This window comes from Bos indicus, chromosome 14 (assembly GCF_029378745.1).
Source record: "Bos indicus isolate NIAB-ARS_2022 breed Sahiwal x Tharparkar chromosome 14, NIAB-ARS_B.indTharparkar_mat_pri_1.0, whole genome shotgun sequence".
Lineage (NCBI taxonomy): Eukaryota > Metazoa > Chordata > Mammalia > Artiodactyla > Bovidae > Bos > Bos indicus.
Genome location: NC_091773.1, coordinates 40,380,857 through 40,395,618, shown reverse-complemented (window position 1 = coordinate 40,395,618; position 14,762 = coordinate 40,380,857). Strand labels below are relative to the sequence as shown.

At 43.4% G+C, this 14,762-nt stretch overlaps 1 protein-coding gene across 1 annotated transcript in view; it reads right to left on the bottom strand.

The window, feature by feature from the left end:
- ZFHX4 (zinc finger homeobox 4) overlaps window positions 1-14,762 on the bottom strand; it is a 205,237-nt gene that overhangs the window by 5,814 nt on the left and 184,661 nt on the right. The window contains 5 exon segments of the mRNA XM_019973761.2: window positions 7,211-10,442; window positions 10,444-12,632; window positions 13,478-13,595; window positions 14,136-14,336; window positions 14,566-14,699. Of these exon segments, the coding sequence (XP_019829320.2) occupies window positions 7,211-10,442; window positions 10,444-12,632; window positions 13,478-13,595; window positions 14,136-14,336; window positions 14,566-14,699 (5,874 nt within the window).

Genomic DNA, 14,762 nt, shown 5'->3' with positions numbered 1-14,762 from the left:
TTTACAATATTGTATTGGTTTTACTTTAGCTAGAAAAAGAACTTTTGTTTTTTAATTGGCCTTTACCCAGCTGAGAAACCTTGTCTAAGGCTTAGCATTCAAGATACTCTCAAGTCCTCAACATCACTCTCAACTTGACCCCACTCATTATCATATTACTGTCAATTAGCCTAGCTTATTACTGGCTGCTCTTCTTTTCAACCTCACCACACCCAATTTTTCTCTGACCTGCTTTGAAATCATTTCTGTAGTTGTATTATTAACAGTATCTAAGGTATTTCCATCATGTTAGGGAATAGTCTTTCAATATCCTCAATGGTAAGTGGCTGCTGCTACTGCTGCTAAGTTGCTTCACTTGTGTCTGACTCTGTGCGACCCCATTGATGGCAGCCCACCAGGCTCCGCCGTCCCTGGGATTCTCCAGGCAAGAACACTGCTTCCTGAACAATGACTGAGGCCCGTGTTCAATATCGGGCTTCCCAGGTGGCTCAGTGGTAAGGAATCCGCCTGCCAAGCAGGAGACATGGGTTTCATCCCTGTGTTGGGAAGATCCACTGGAAGAGGAAATGGCAACCCACTCCAGTATTCTTGCCTGAGAAATCTCATGGACAGAGGGGTCTAGCAGGCTACCGTCCACAAGGTTGCAGAACAGTTAGACACGACTTAGTGACTAAACAAAAACATGTTTAGAATCACTACTTACTATTACTTTTTTTTTTAACAAAATGAATTATTTTCTGCTAAAAAATTAATTCCGAAGAATTAATCCCCGATTCATAGAGTTTCAGGCATGAATGATTTGAGTGGAAGAAGCTTTAAGGAGGACAGAAGATCCTTCCTTGTACTGTTAGAATGATATTAGGTTGGTGGCCTGCCTCTTTTGCCTACTCATAATGCCGATCTTAGTTTTGGGTCAAGAACATCTAGGCTTCATACTCAATAATTATCCCCCTACTGCCTAAGCGCTTTCCCTCCTAAATCTAAGGAAACTGCTGGCTTACCTATCTCTCTGACATGAGAATTTAAGACAAGAGAAATTTTAAGGAACTAAGACTTTAAAAAATCGCAGTGGTAGTTAGAAGCAAGTAGATCGATATTTGTTGACTCAGGCTTTCCTATCAGATGGGGTCTACAAATTCTTGTCTAGAGGTCATATAACAAAGTAATGAAAATTTTTAGAAGACTGCAGTAGGAATCTTAACTACTATAGTCAAAGACTATCAGGGATTTTTAGAAATTCAACATCTTGAGGAGTAAGCTGAGTTAAACAATTAGCTAAGTAAAATTTTTAGTAAACGAGATACGGACTAAGGATAACGAATAATGTACATTAGGTCTACTAAAAGACATACACTTGTAGAAGTTCACAATCAAAAATTCAGTAGTCAACTGATGTATGAAAACCAGATTTAGAAGAGAAAAACTGAACACTAATCACGATGCAGAATAAGTGGTGGTAATTACAAAAGATGGGGCTTCCCTGGTGGCTTAGTGGGAAGGAATCCTCCTGCTAATGCAGGAGATGCAGGTTCCATCCCTGAGTTGGGAAGAATTCCCTGGTGAAGGACAAGGCAACCCACTCCAGTATTCTTGCCTGGGAAATCCCATGGACAGAAAAGCCTGGTGGACTACAGTCCATGGGGTCGCACACAACTTAGCAACTGACAACAACAGCTACACAACGTACATTCTTTCCTGTTTCCTAAGTCCTGGTCCAATTCTCTGAGAGATGAAAGTTTTCCTACAGATGATCTCATATTACCGTGATTTGGTTTAGTTTTGTTTTCCCAAAACTGCTAGAGTGTGTTGGTTGCTCAGTCGTATCTGACTCTTTGTGACCCCAAGGACTGTAACTGGCCAGGCTCCTCTGTCCATGTGATTTTCCAGGCAAGAATACTGGAGTGGGTACTCATTTCCTTCTCTGGACATCTTCCAGACCCAGGGATCAAACCCAGGTCTCCTGCACTGCAGGTGGATTCTTTACCATCTGATCCTCCAGTAAAGTCTGAAACTGCTGTCTATGCCCCCAAAGTAATGCTTTTTGGAAGAAAATGCCTGTCTCCCCATGAACATAGCACAGATTTAGTGCCTTTTCCCCAAGTTGCTTTGATCTAGGTTTTGCAGAGGACATCTTTATTCTTGAGGTGAGAAATAACACTAATGGTGTACATGGGCCAAAGACAATTGTGCTAAAATTATTAAAGACTTACTCTTATCTAGATTTACCCCAAAAATGCTAGTATATTACACTGAGGTATGAGAAAAATGCAAAAGGCATGTTCTAAAGTTCCATTTAAGGGAACTGGGTTAGGCAGTATTTCCAGAGACTAATGGAACATATAAAAATCAGACACATAAAAAGAATCAGACACTGCTTAAAACAATAAAGTAAATACGTTAAAAATAGAAAATCAAGTTATTTTCCTATTCTTCTTGAGGAAAAATCCAAAAGAAGCTAACCTTCTAAAGGATAAAATGTGAAAGTTTTCTAATTTTTTCCAGGTGTACAGGCATATGATTTTCTATTACCATTTCCCCTTTTTGCATATGATCATGATAGAAAGAGACAAATGTGGAAAAATTTTTTAGCAGAAAATAATTCATTTTGTTAAAAAAAAAAGTAATAGTAAGTAGTGATTCTAAACATGTTTTTGTTTAGTCACTAAGTCGTGTCTAACTGTTCTGCAACCTTGTGGACGGTAGCCTGCTGGACCCCTCTGTCCATGAGATTTCTCAGGCAAGAATACTGGAGTGTGTTGCCATTTCCTCCTCCAGTGCATCTTCCCAACACAGGGATGAAACCCATGTCTCCTGCTTGGCAGGTGGATTCTTTACCACTGAGCCACCTGGGAAGCCCGATATTGAACACAGGCCTCAGTCATTGCTCAGGAAGCAGGCTCACATGATGGATATTACTCTTCAAAGGGTCTTCCTTGTGATCTTGAAAGACCAAACAATTTGGAAATTAAGATGAAAAAATTTTATGAGAATTAATGCTGCTAAAACAATAAGAATTCCATCCAAAAAAGAACAAAATGGGTTTTTAAAACCAGGAAATTTGGAGGTTAAATATTAGTTGCTCAGTTGTGTCCAACTTTTTGCGACCCCGTGGACTGTAGCCCACCAGGCTCCTCTGTCCATGGGATTCTCTAGGGAAAAATACTGGAGTGGGTTGCCATTTCCTCCTCCAGGGGACCTTCCCAACTGTACATAAAGGAGACTTCATTAATGTGCATTAGAGGATACTCCAGGTTAACTGTCATAAAAAACTGTCTCTTGAGCCTTTAAATTCTATACCAATTCTACACCTCTGGTTGGCCGATTGTTTCTTTATTTAGGTTTTAAGGTGAATGACCTGGGGCTATTTGTTTCCATCAACCTGACTGCGAATTTGGAGGTTGATAAATGCTAAAACTGAATATGTACATTTCAATTAAGTCAGTTTGAGGGTGCAGCCTTTGGAATCAGACTTTTTACTTATTTTATGGCTGATCTCATTCAATGGAGCACTTTTTAGTGATTTTCTTAGGAACAAAATTTTAAAATGGGCCCAAGGTGAACACATCATATTATCAAAATTTATTCATATAGATAATAAACTGTTAGAAGAGCCCAAAGCATGTGAGAGATACAGGAATATTCTACTTACGAAGTAATTTTCTTCTTTTATTTCACCTAGCTGGTATACCTATTTCTTCCACAGAGCATAGGAGATACTTGTTTGATGAAACGTAATCCAGTAGAAAGATGCTGATAGCAAGATGGAGAGCCACAGCTCTACTCCATGAGATAATTAAAATATTCAGCATTACCCACCACAGATCAATTAACCTAAAAAAGGTGTGAGCTGGAAGTGTGGGAATTCAGGCTCTCAGATGGGATCCTGCTGGTAACTGTGCTGGGCTAATGTTTAAATTCCATAAAAAACAAACAACTAATTCAAGAGAAATTGCACATTCCAGTAGGTATGTTCATGGACCTTTTCTCCATATAACACTCTCGTCTGTTTTGGTCCACGATTTAATCATACAGCAGATACATGGTGCCTTTGGTACCTGATGCATTTAAAAACTTCAGCTGCATTTAACAAATTCTGATAAATTCTCTTTTCATTTTTATTGTATTTTCTAATTTTTCCTTGTTATGGCTACTTAGATACACCCATCATTTAAAAGTCGATATTTAATTTCCAAGTTCATGGCATTTTTAATGTACCTTTGATATTAATTTCCCACTTTGATATTAATTTCTCATTTCAATGCTTTCTTCTCTGCAATCACCCTCTGTGTTTTTTGAGTCTTGTAACTTTATTGAGACTTTCAATGGCTAAGTCAAAGATTTCCCTTGGTAAATTGTAGTTGAAAATATGTGGGTTGTTTTCAAATCCTTTTATATTGACTTCTAACATAATTCCACAGTGATAAGAGAACAGACTCTGTATATTTTAATACCTTTAGACCATGAAATTTTTGTTACTTGTTTTATATCCCTGGATATGTTCCAGTGTGTCCTAGTTTATAGTCTGCTGCTGCTGTTGCTAAGTCGCTTCAGTTGTGTCTGACTCTGTGTGACCCCATAGATGGCAGCCCACCAGGCTCCCCTGTCCCTGGGATTCTCCAGGCAAGAACACTGGAGTGGGTTGCCATTTCCTTCTCCAATGCATGAAAGTGAAAAGTGAAAATGAAGATGCTTAGTCGTGTCAGACTCTTAGCGATCCCATGGACTGCAGCCTACCAGGCTCCTCCATTCATGGGATTGTCCAGGCAAGAATACTGGAGTGAGTTGCCGTTGCTTTCTCCGAGTTTATAGTCTATGGGAACTTGAATAGAATTTGTATCCTACTGTTGTGTGAAAATTGTATAAATCTTAAGTATGTTGAACTGTTCATGGTGCTTTTCACATCTACTATATCCTCCTACTTTTCTGTATATTCAGTCTATTAACTTTTGAGAGTTTGATATTGAAACATCAACTAAAAATCTTAATTTATCAACTTGAAATAATTGTAATGTATAGTGGAACTATATATAACTTTATTCTGTATTTTCCAAGTCTCTTGTAAATGTGTTATATTTTCATAATTTTAAAAAAAAGAGAGAAAAAAAAAAAAAAAACAGTGCTCATCAAGAAGGGCCTGCCTCTAACATCTTTCCACAACTCTGATAGTTTTGCCAATCCGTATTTCAGGAGGAGGATGTAAATTATATTTATGGTGGTAGAATGAGGAGAAAGGTTAGGTTTTTTTTTAAGTATTTCATAAACATATTCTCTCCTCTCCCTCCTGGCTTTCTCTTGTACAGGCCCTCTGGGTACTAGTGTCAGAGTGACAAAGGGGAAAGGCAGTCAGTAAAGGACTCATTGTCTAAGCAAAGACCTCCTGATCCGGTGGAGAGAAAAACAAGATGTCCTGATCACCACTTAGGAGGGTGACTACACAGGATCATCCATCAAAGCTGACTTGCAGATTAAAGGCACACATACTTGAACTGTTCTGAGCCCATTGTAAATACCAAATTTTATTCTATTTTACATAATTTTCAAATTTATATGTGTTCATGGAGTTTTTCCACATTAGACATTATGTGGAAAAGCTCTATTTTACATAACTGATCATAGTAGTTTTTCCACATAAGACATTTTTCTACATATTAGTTAATAATCACAGTGATATATAAAGTGAGACTAGAAGACTAATACATTCAGATGCAAAACAATTAGCCATTGCATTATTCTTTAACTATATTTGACTTAATTGAAAGGTACAGACAAAACACATAATTGTAGCTCTAATATTTAAGGCTCTAAGAATGTTCAGATAATTAAGCCCAAGTATGTTCCCTACACATAGGTGGACAGTGGAAGGTAGCTGGTGCTATAGTTAAAGAAAATGACATTGAATAAATTTTCTGGGTAGAAAACTCTTTGTATTTGGAGATTCACTCTGCTTCTTTCTAAAGCCAACAAGTCTTTCTGGATGAGGAGCCAGCTGAGTTAGTAGTGGCCAAGAGGTCACCTGACACCACTGTTTTTATGTCTCCCAAACTAAAAATGGGAATATTTGCCAAAATCACATGAAAATGAAAATTGCCATCAGAGAAGGATGAAATTGAAAGGTTTGAAATTTATGTAAAAACTCTAATTTGGAAAAAGAAAAAAAAAAAAAAAAAGAGCCTTCCTATCATGTTTTGGAAACTTCCCAGATGTATTAGTTCATTCTAGATGTCTCTTTGGAATGTCATAATTTCCTTGTCAAAATTTAAAAAAATACACTGTTAATTTGGAAAATAAAACTTAGTTTAAAAAGAAACTAGAATCTTTTCTTCTTAGTTTGTGTCAGGTACCACTTTTGTTATATGTGTGGCTACACAAATGCCTATAACACAACATTCAGTTTTTTTCAATAACTAGATACCTGTACTTATTCACAAAATCTAAACTGTACAAACTGCATTTCTCTTGATAAGCACAAAATTGGATCCATCATCTAGGAGTGCCTCAAACAGTTGTCATTTTGTTCTGTCTTGATTATAAATCTAGGCAACTGGTGGTGGTAGAAAGATATAGAGTACTATTAATATATTTTTAGGGTTGTAAATATACTTAAACAATAAGAAACAAAATGAATGCTACTAAAAGCAAAATTGTACAAATTATCATAGAAGTGAATTCTTAGTAATTAAACTTTCCATATCTGTTTTATTACCTGCTAGGTATAATACAGGGGCGTTCCTGTGGCTAGAAGGCCCTTTGCTTTTGAACTTCCTGGCATTTAAGGGGAAAAAACCCCAAAACAGTACAAAAGCAAAAAAAAAAAAAAAAATCAGTATTCCTCAGAAAAGCATAAATTCAGATGCCAATGAATGCTTTAATACTTTACTTTCTTAATATGTATAACAAATTTCATGTCACATGTCTGTGCTGAAATGCCATTTGAAATTAATTTTGAAATAAGTATAAAAAAGGAATGTTTCTGAGATATAATGATATAAATAATATATTTATGAGACGCTAATCTACCTTTTTCTGCACATGTTTGGGGTGGTTTACTGCCTGGTTATTAACTACAGCCACTGAACTATATATTCCAAATAACTTAATAGTTTCACTTACTGAAATTAAGAGATTCGATATACCCCTATTCTTGGTTACATGTCATTGGCTGCCTAATATCACTTAATTCATTAGACTGACCTTCCTTGACATGACTTACTGTTTGAATTTTGTGGAAATCCGGGCAAGGAGGATGGACCGTTCATTCCAGGGAGAAGGACCGGGGGGAGGCCCGGGAGTCCTGGGTAGGCTGCGGGCAGACTGATGCCGTGGAGGGGGCTGCTGTCCATCATGCTTGGCTGCTGTACTGCTAATCCCAGCACGTCTGAAGCTTTCTTTATACGGTCAAGTTCTTGCTGAGCCATCAGCTGTCTAACGGTCGTGGGAGCCAAGTAATCTTTCTCCCGATCAAGCTGGCTCCCAACGGTCTCCCTCACTTTGGAAATGTGCTGTTTGGAGAAAATATGATCTCTGATGGATAAGCGGGCAGAGTACTTCACCCCACAGAGGGTACACTCTGGTTTGGTGCCTTCTGTTCCACTTTGATTGATCATGAAAGGCTTCCCTATGTTAATTTTAAATTTCTTTTCCTTTGCCCTTGCATTTTGGAACCACACCTGGACCACACGTTTGGGCAGACCGATCTCATTCCCTAGCATCTCACATTCTTGCATGGTTGGAGTTCGGTAGTCACTGAAGCAAGCCTTGAGAACCTTGAGTTGGAGATTGCTCATCTGGGTTCTGAAACGCTTGTGACCTGGTCGGTCGTTACTTTTGGATTTGAAAGGATTGCTGGAGCCGAATGGATTTGGTGAACTGGGGTCAGCTATGCTAGACGTTTCACTGCGGTCGGCATTGTCATCGGGGTCATCCGTGATATAAAAGCTTTGGTCATGGTCACCATCTTTATCACTGAAAGGTATCGAGGGACTTGTGAGAGAGAAGAGAAACTTCTCATCACAGACCTCTGTGGTGGGGGTGGTCGCTGTTTTTGGCAAAGTGTCGAGAGTTTTCCCCTCTTTAGGAGACAAAGCTGGCTTCACCTCTCCCGAACTCCCCGTGGTGCTCTCCATTTCTGCGTTTCCCTCGTCTCCGGTGGTGGCATCACTGATCGCTGTATTAATGGATGAAGTCTCATCAAAATCAGTTTTATTTTGATCATACCCAGCCTCAGCAGGAGGGGCGTTTAAATTCTCTACATCCTCAGAACATTCCGCTTTGAAAGAAGAAGGGCTTAAGAGATTCTTCGGTGACAGTTCTGCCGTCTTACTAACAGGTGTCGACACTGTAGAAGCCAACTCATTCTCACTCGAGAGATCGATTTTCGTTAATGGCAAAGATGGATAATCAAAATAAATGTATTTCTGCGGGCTATCTCCACCATCTTCGGCGGATATTAAAGGGCTTGGTGGCAAGCTGTAACCTGCCTGCTTGCCTTCATTCCAGTGCCGGGAGCGAATGTGGCTTTCTAAGGCTGACTTGGCCTTGAACAGGGCTCGGCAGAAAGGACAGCGTTTATGCGATTGCGCTGGACCCACTGCCCGGAACTGGCCTTTTCTTTCTCGTGCTCTTGTATTCTGGAACCAGACCTGCACGACCCTTTTCTTCAGCCCCACTTCCCGTGCAATGTGATCGAGCATTTTCCGGGTGGGGTTGGAATCCAGTAGGTATTTTTCATAGAGAATTTCCAGTTGTTCCGGAGTGATGGTGGTCCTCAAGCGCTTATCACGGTGTTGGTCCTCCCCACTGTTCCCGCCTTCCTTCTCACTGCAGTTGTTCTCTTCCTTCTCATCCAGTTTCCTCTTAAGGGAAGCGGCCACGGTGGCCGGGGCTGCGGGGTGGGAGGAAGCTGTCTGTGGGGGCATCTGTGTGAGAGGACCACCGAGCAGCTGTCCAGTCATTAGGGAATTGTTAGGGTCGAATATCATGTAGGGCATGTCCATGGGCCGTTCCAAGAACGGGGAGTGAAGGAATTGGTTCTGAGCAGCCAGGAAGTGCATGTGCTGATGCTCCTGCCAGAGTTCCAAGGTAGGGAAGGCAACTGTACACTGATCACATTGGTACTGAAGTAACTGTGGAGGTAGACTGTTCTGGAGAGAAGTCATGGAAATCTGCAGCGGACTGGAAGGGACGGGGGTCTGAGAAGCCGAGGGAGGTCGTCCCAGGAGTTGGGGCGGTTTGGGTGGCTGGGGCTGAACAGCTGAGGCCGGCGGTGGCGGTGGTGGGTCCGAGGAAGAAGATGCTGATGGCAGGGCTGGTTTGGTGCCTTGAGTGTGGGGCGAGGGGTCACCTGGCTTTGGCTTTTCTGTGGGATATTCAGGCTTTGGAGATGTCTTTTCTGGTTCTGGTTTGGGTGACGGGATCAGGGGGGTGCTGGTCCCAGAAGCAGAGCCCCCCGCAGGGGCAGGAGCGGTTTTGGCTGCTTCGGTCTGGCCAGGCACTGTGCAATGCTTATACACCACCTGATCCGTGGCGTCCATGGAGTCTTCAGTTTGGCTCTCATCTTGGGCGTCATCGTCTTCATCCTTGTAACACTGCTTTTTCTGATGCGTGATCAAATCGAAGATCCTGGGGAAAACCACGCTGCACTTTTTACACTGGTATTGCATGTTGCTCGTTCGGATATACCGCTCATTTGTGAGTTCTCTTTTTTCATTGTCTTTTGTCTCTGTTTGATTCTCATAACTCTTCCGCGCCTTCTGCCGAGCATTCTGGAACCAGACAACGATAACCCGGGTGGGGAGATTGAGAACGGTGGAAAGTTGTTCAATTTCATCATCTTTTGGGTAAGCGTTGGTGTCAAAAAAGTCTTGAAGAACCCGAAGCTGGTAGTCAGTAAATCTGGTCCTGGAAGACCTTTTACTGAAGGATGTGTCTGATTTGTAATGTTCTAGGGAGGAGGGCTGGGGGTCCATTCTGATATCTTCCAAAACAGTTATGGGAGGGTTACTGAAGTTGTAGGGCGAATCCTTATTTCTCTGCCGCTCCTTAAAAAGCGTGTTTCGAAACCAGTGCTTGATAACCTTCTGGGAGAGGCCAGACTTCTCCGCCATTTCCTGGATCTGTTCTTCACTCGGAGAATTGTTGATGTCAAAGTAAGCCCTCAGGATTTTCAGCTGGTCATCCGTAATTCTCGTCCTCGGGCGTTTGAACTGCGAATGCCTCAGGAAGTTGGGATCCAAGCCAAGCTGCTGCTGGCAGAGCTGGGTGAGGTCCGCAGAGAGTGTGTCCATTGGAGGCAGCTGCAGGGCGAGCTGGGGCGGGAGGGCGGGATGTTGCACCGACTGCATCATGATGGACGGAAAGAGGGGAAGATCCAGGGATACTGGCAGCTGGACCTGCGGGGGTGCAGAAGGGGGTGGGGGCGGAGGAGGCGGAGGAGGGGGCGGGGGGTGGGGGTGGGGGCGGCGGGGGAGTGGGCGCTGGGGCCTGGAGCGGGGTGGAGACCGCGCTGGGCAGTTTGACCGGCCCCAGAGAAGGAGGCTGCGGAGGAGCTGGAGGCAAGGGAGGTGGTGGAGGTGGGGGAGGTGGCGTTTCCGGAGAAGATGGAGAAATGGGATAAAGCTTGTCATAGGCCTCCCTGTACTGACGGGCAAATTTTTCTAGCGCTCCGTACGGAAAAAACTGGCCGTGTACGTGCTCCTGGTGACTCTTTAGAATGAGAACGTTGGAGAACAATTTCCCACACGTCCCGCATTCCAGCTTCTCCGTGCTTTCGCCTTCCCCACTCTTGCCCTTCTTCTGTACCTTCTGCCTGTTCTCGTTGTACTGAATGACCAGTTCAAAACCGAAGTTTTCCAGTAAGGCTTTGGCTGCGTTTCCTCGGGCCCCTGAAGCGATGCGGGGTGGCGGGATGGATGGTTCCGAGGACTTCGGCTTCTTTCCAAGGTCTTTGCTTTCTTTGAGCCCTTCGCCTTCACTTACACATTCTTGCTTTGGCTTGTCTTGCTTCTCGGCCATCTCTTCTGCCTCCTTGTAAGAGGGTACGTCCTTCACGATGGGGCAGTCGGCACTGGCCACGGTGGTTTGCTCTTGTTTCAATAACTTGCTGGCCTGCTGCTGCTGCGGTTGTTGTTGCTGTTGCGGCTGTGGCTGCGGCTTTTGAGAGGGCACATGGGGCTGTGTGGCCTGATACTGTTGTGCTTGCTGCTGGAGAATCTGGAGTTGAGTTTGGCCAACGTGATGTTGGCTTTGAATCTGCTGCTTCAAATCTTCAAGCAGGGACCCGGCCATTCCCGTCATGCCCGGCATGCCAAAGGCGGCAGAGCCTACTGGCAAGCCCAGATCCGGCCCCAAGCTGAACTCCGTCCCAGGGATGTAGAAGGGAAAGAGAAACTGAGGCTGCTGAAACTGTAGCAGAGCTTCTGGGGTCATAGGAAAATGGGGCAAAAAGGCGGGGTTGAGAAACTGAGGCTGAAAGAAGGCCGCCTGCTGTTGCAATTCGTGCTGCAGCTGCATCTGAATCTGTGCTGGTGACTGCGGTGGGTGATGCGTAGGTTGAGCAGAGATCAATTCCGGAGTTTGCTTTTTATTTAATTCTTTGGCATCTAAGTGGGTATCTTTGCTGCCTACTGCTGCTAAACTGATGGAATCTAACATCCCTTGGCTGGGACTGTTAACGCTGGCTGCCACTCCGTGCCCGCCAGGTCCATGGCCACTGCCGGGCTCCAGCTTCGCCGCCCTCGCCTTTGTCTGGTGGAGCACAGACCTCATGTGGATTTCCAAGGTCGAGCTTTGGCTATATGCAACATTGCAGATGCTGCACTTGTAAGGTTTGTTATCTGGGCTGTTGTTGGTTTCTTGAGGGACAGGGCTGGAGGCTTCCTGCAAAACCTTTTTCAACTTGTGCAGGTGAGACACTGAGTTATAATGGACCAGGAGAATGTTCTTCTGGGTGAACGACTCTTTACACACGGTACACTTATACGGGCGAGATGGATCGAGGAATTTTTCCATCGTAAAATTTGGCCCTTTTCTAAAAGGTAAGGTCCGCTTTGGTTCAGAGCCCATGTCATCTGGAATAGAACTACTGTCACTGCCTACAGGACTTGCCTTCCCTTCATGGTCCACCTCATACTCTCTCTCCATCTCCTGCTCTAGGGCATGGTCCTCCTGGGCCATAGGTTCGCTCTCTGCCCATAGTTCCCCATTCACGGGCAAGGAGGCATACAGCTGTTGAAGTTCAGTCTCACTCAGTTCGGGGTGGCCTGCTTCCAAGTGTTTTTTTAAAGCCTGGAATGTACGGAAACTACGCTGGCACAGGTTACACATAGTGGCGGCCCGAATCGCATGATACTGGGAATGTATCTGAAGCTTCTGCATAGTCTTAAAAGCCAAGCTACAATGGTTACAGCGATACTTGTAAACGTGGCGGTCTGAGACAGAGAGTGGTTGCCTTTTCTGCTGTTCACTTAACTGATCTTGCAGTGTGTCGGAGATTTTCATATCCTTACTGCTATTTTTATTCCATTCCAACACTTCTGTGGCTTCTTTCGTTGGTTTCTGCTCCTCACTCTTTATTTCCACGCTAGCCTTTGAATCATCGAGACCCACCATACTTTTGTCATCCATTGGACTGTCACCTGTGTGAAGAAAGCATAAACAGCACTTACAGGAAGGAGTCTACAGATTAAATGCCAATGAATATTGTTATGCAGGAGCCTCTGAAGGGCTTCCCTGGTGACTCAGTCAGTAAAGAATCTGCCTGCTAATGCAGGAGATTGAGGGTTTGATCCCTGGGTTGGGAAGACCCCTGGAGAAGGAAATGGCAACCCATTCCAGTATTCTTGACTAGAGAATCCCATGGACAGGGATCCTGGTGAGCTACTGTCTCAATGAGTCAGACATGACTTAGCGACTAAACCACCACCATTGTTAAGGAGGAACCTCCAAAGAAATCACCTCTGACCTCAAGGAATTTCAGCATGGGAAGAAAATAAGTCAGAATTAGCATGCTACCACCAGTATGATAGCAAGGGTTATAAGCACAGTGTTCAGGAATTAGAGCCCACACAATGTTCCTGGTCAGTGGTATTTAGGTCTCCCAAGGACAGTTTAGGTGTCCCAGGTCAATCTGGTAAAGAATTTGCCTGTCAAGAAGATCCCCTGGAGAAGAAAATGAAAACCCACTTGCCTGGGAAACCCCATGGACAGAGGAGCCTGGTGAGCCACAGTCCATGGGGTCACAAAAGAATCAGATATGACTTAGCAGCTCAACAGCAACAATAACAACAAAGGGTCATTTACAGATAACCAGATAGTAAATATGCCTTGGAAATGACAGTTTTTGGAAATGTGTGTGTTTTTTTTTTCTTTGTGCATCTCAAAAACATAAAATCTTTGATGGTAATAATGCTAGATCAGCATCATGCATAGAAGGCCCAGAGTGTGTCTGTCTGGCACAGATTCTGGTCACAGGCTGGCATACCTGAATATTTCCCAGCCCCCTCAGCTGTGATGACTGCAGGTGTGTCCCGCTCTGACTTCTCAGAGGCGGCTGCTGGCAGTAGCAAGCTGTTGGGCATCATCACATCAGGGACAGGCACCTGTGAAAACCAAAGGGGTTCATGACAAAGGTACCCCAGACATCATGGACTCCATCACACTTTACCCCAGACAGTTGTGTACCCCACTTATATTTTCCAACCAAAGCAGGGACATTCTGTGACTCTTGAGGTCAATGCTCTCCTTTCAAATTTCAGATCAATGCTGTGGCAATGCTGTATTCTTCTTTACTTTTCTTTTTTTAAAAAAATAAGCTTGAAGGTTTCTGTAGCCCAGAAATGATAGCCAAGCAAAGATGAAACTCCTAGTGCCCATAGGAATCATTTGATTAACATTATAGGTATGAGAATAAGGCTGCAAAATCTGTGTTGTTGAATCAGCTGTGCCTTGTATCACATTTGGGGTTTATTTCCAAGGCACAGGAGAAACAAACGGGCCTTTACTTGTGATTTCTACGACACGGTCAGCAAGAGCTTGTCGCCACTCAGAAGAAATACATTTCTGTCACACAATAATGACAGGTTTTATGTTGATACCTTCAGAGATTATGGCACACATGCATCAAGACTTGGTTCCCTTACTGTCATAAGCAGCTTCTCCACGCAATCCGGAGACACACTGTGCAAATGCGTCAGATGAAGCTGGAGGTGCATCTTGTTGCTAAGGACGTCCTGGCAGAGGGGACAGCAGATGACCGGCTGCACTGAGTGCTGTGACAGGACGTGCATCTGGATACGACTTTGGTCCCTACTATTGTAGTTACAATAAGGACACTGATAGAACTGGAAAATATTGAATAAACATGACTCCTATTAGTTAACAGATGTGGATGACTTTGGAGCATTAGAAGTCAGACCAAGAGTTAATTACCTTGCCAATTACAGTGTCTACATACATTTCAACAGCATGGAAAGGTTTGGGGGCTCTAAAATGATCAAGGGCAACAATTTAAAAAAAAAAATATGTTTATACAGCAAAAGGAGAAAAAAACAAAAAACAAACCATGTGTACCTGTTCGTGACAGAATTTATTGTCCTCTGTAGGCTTTGATCTTTTTGTTGACACATCCTCTTCTTTTGCCAGCAGGAGTGGCTGGGTTCCCCCTGCCACACTGACTTTTAGCTCCTTTTCTGGTGTGATTACTCCTGATTCCCCAAAAGAGAATAGAACATCTCAATCTTAAAAGACTGACAATATCAAAATCAGAA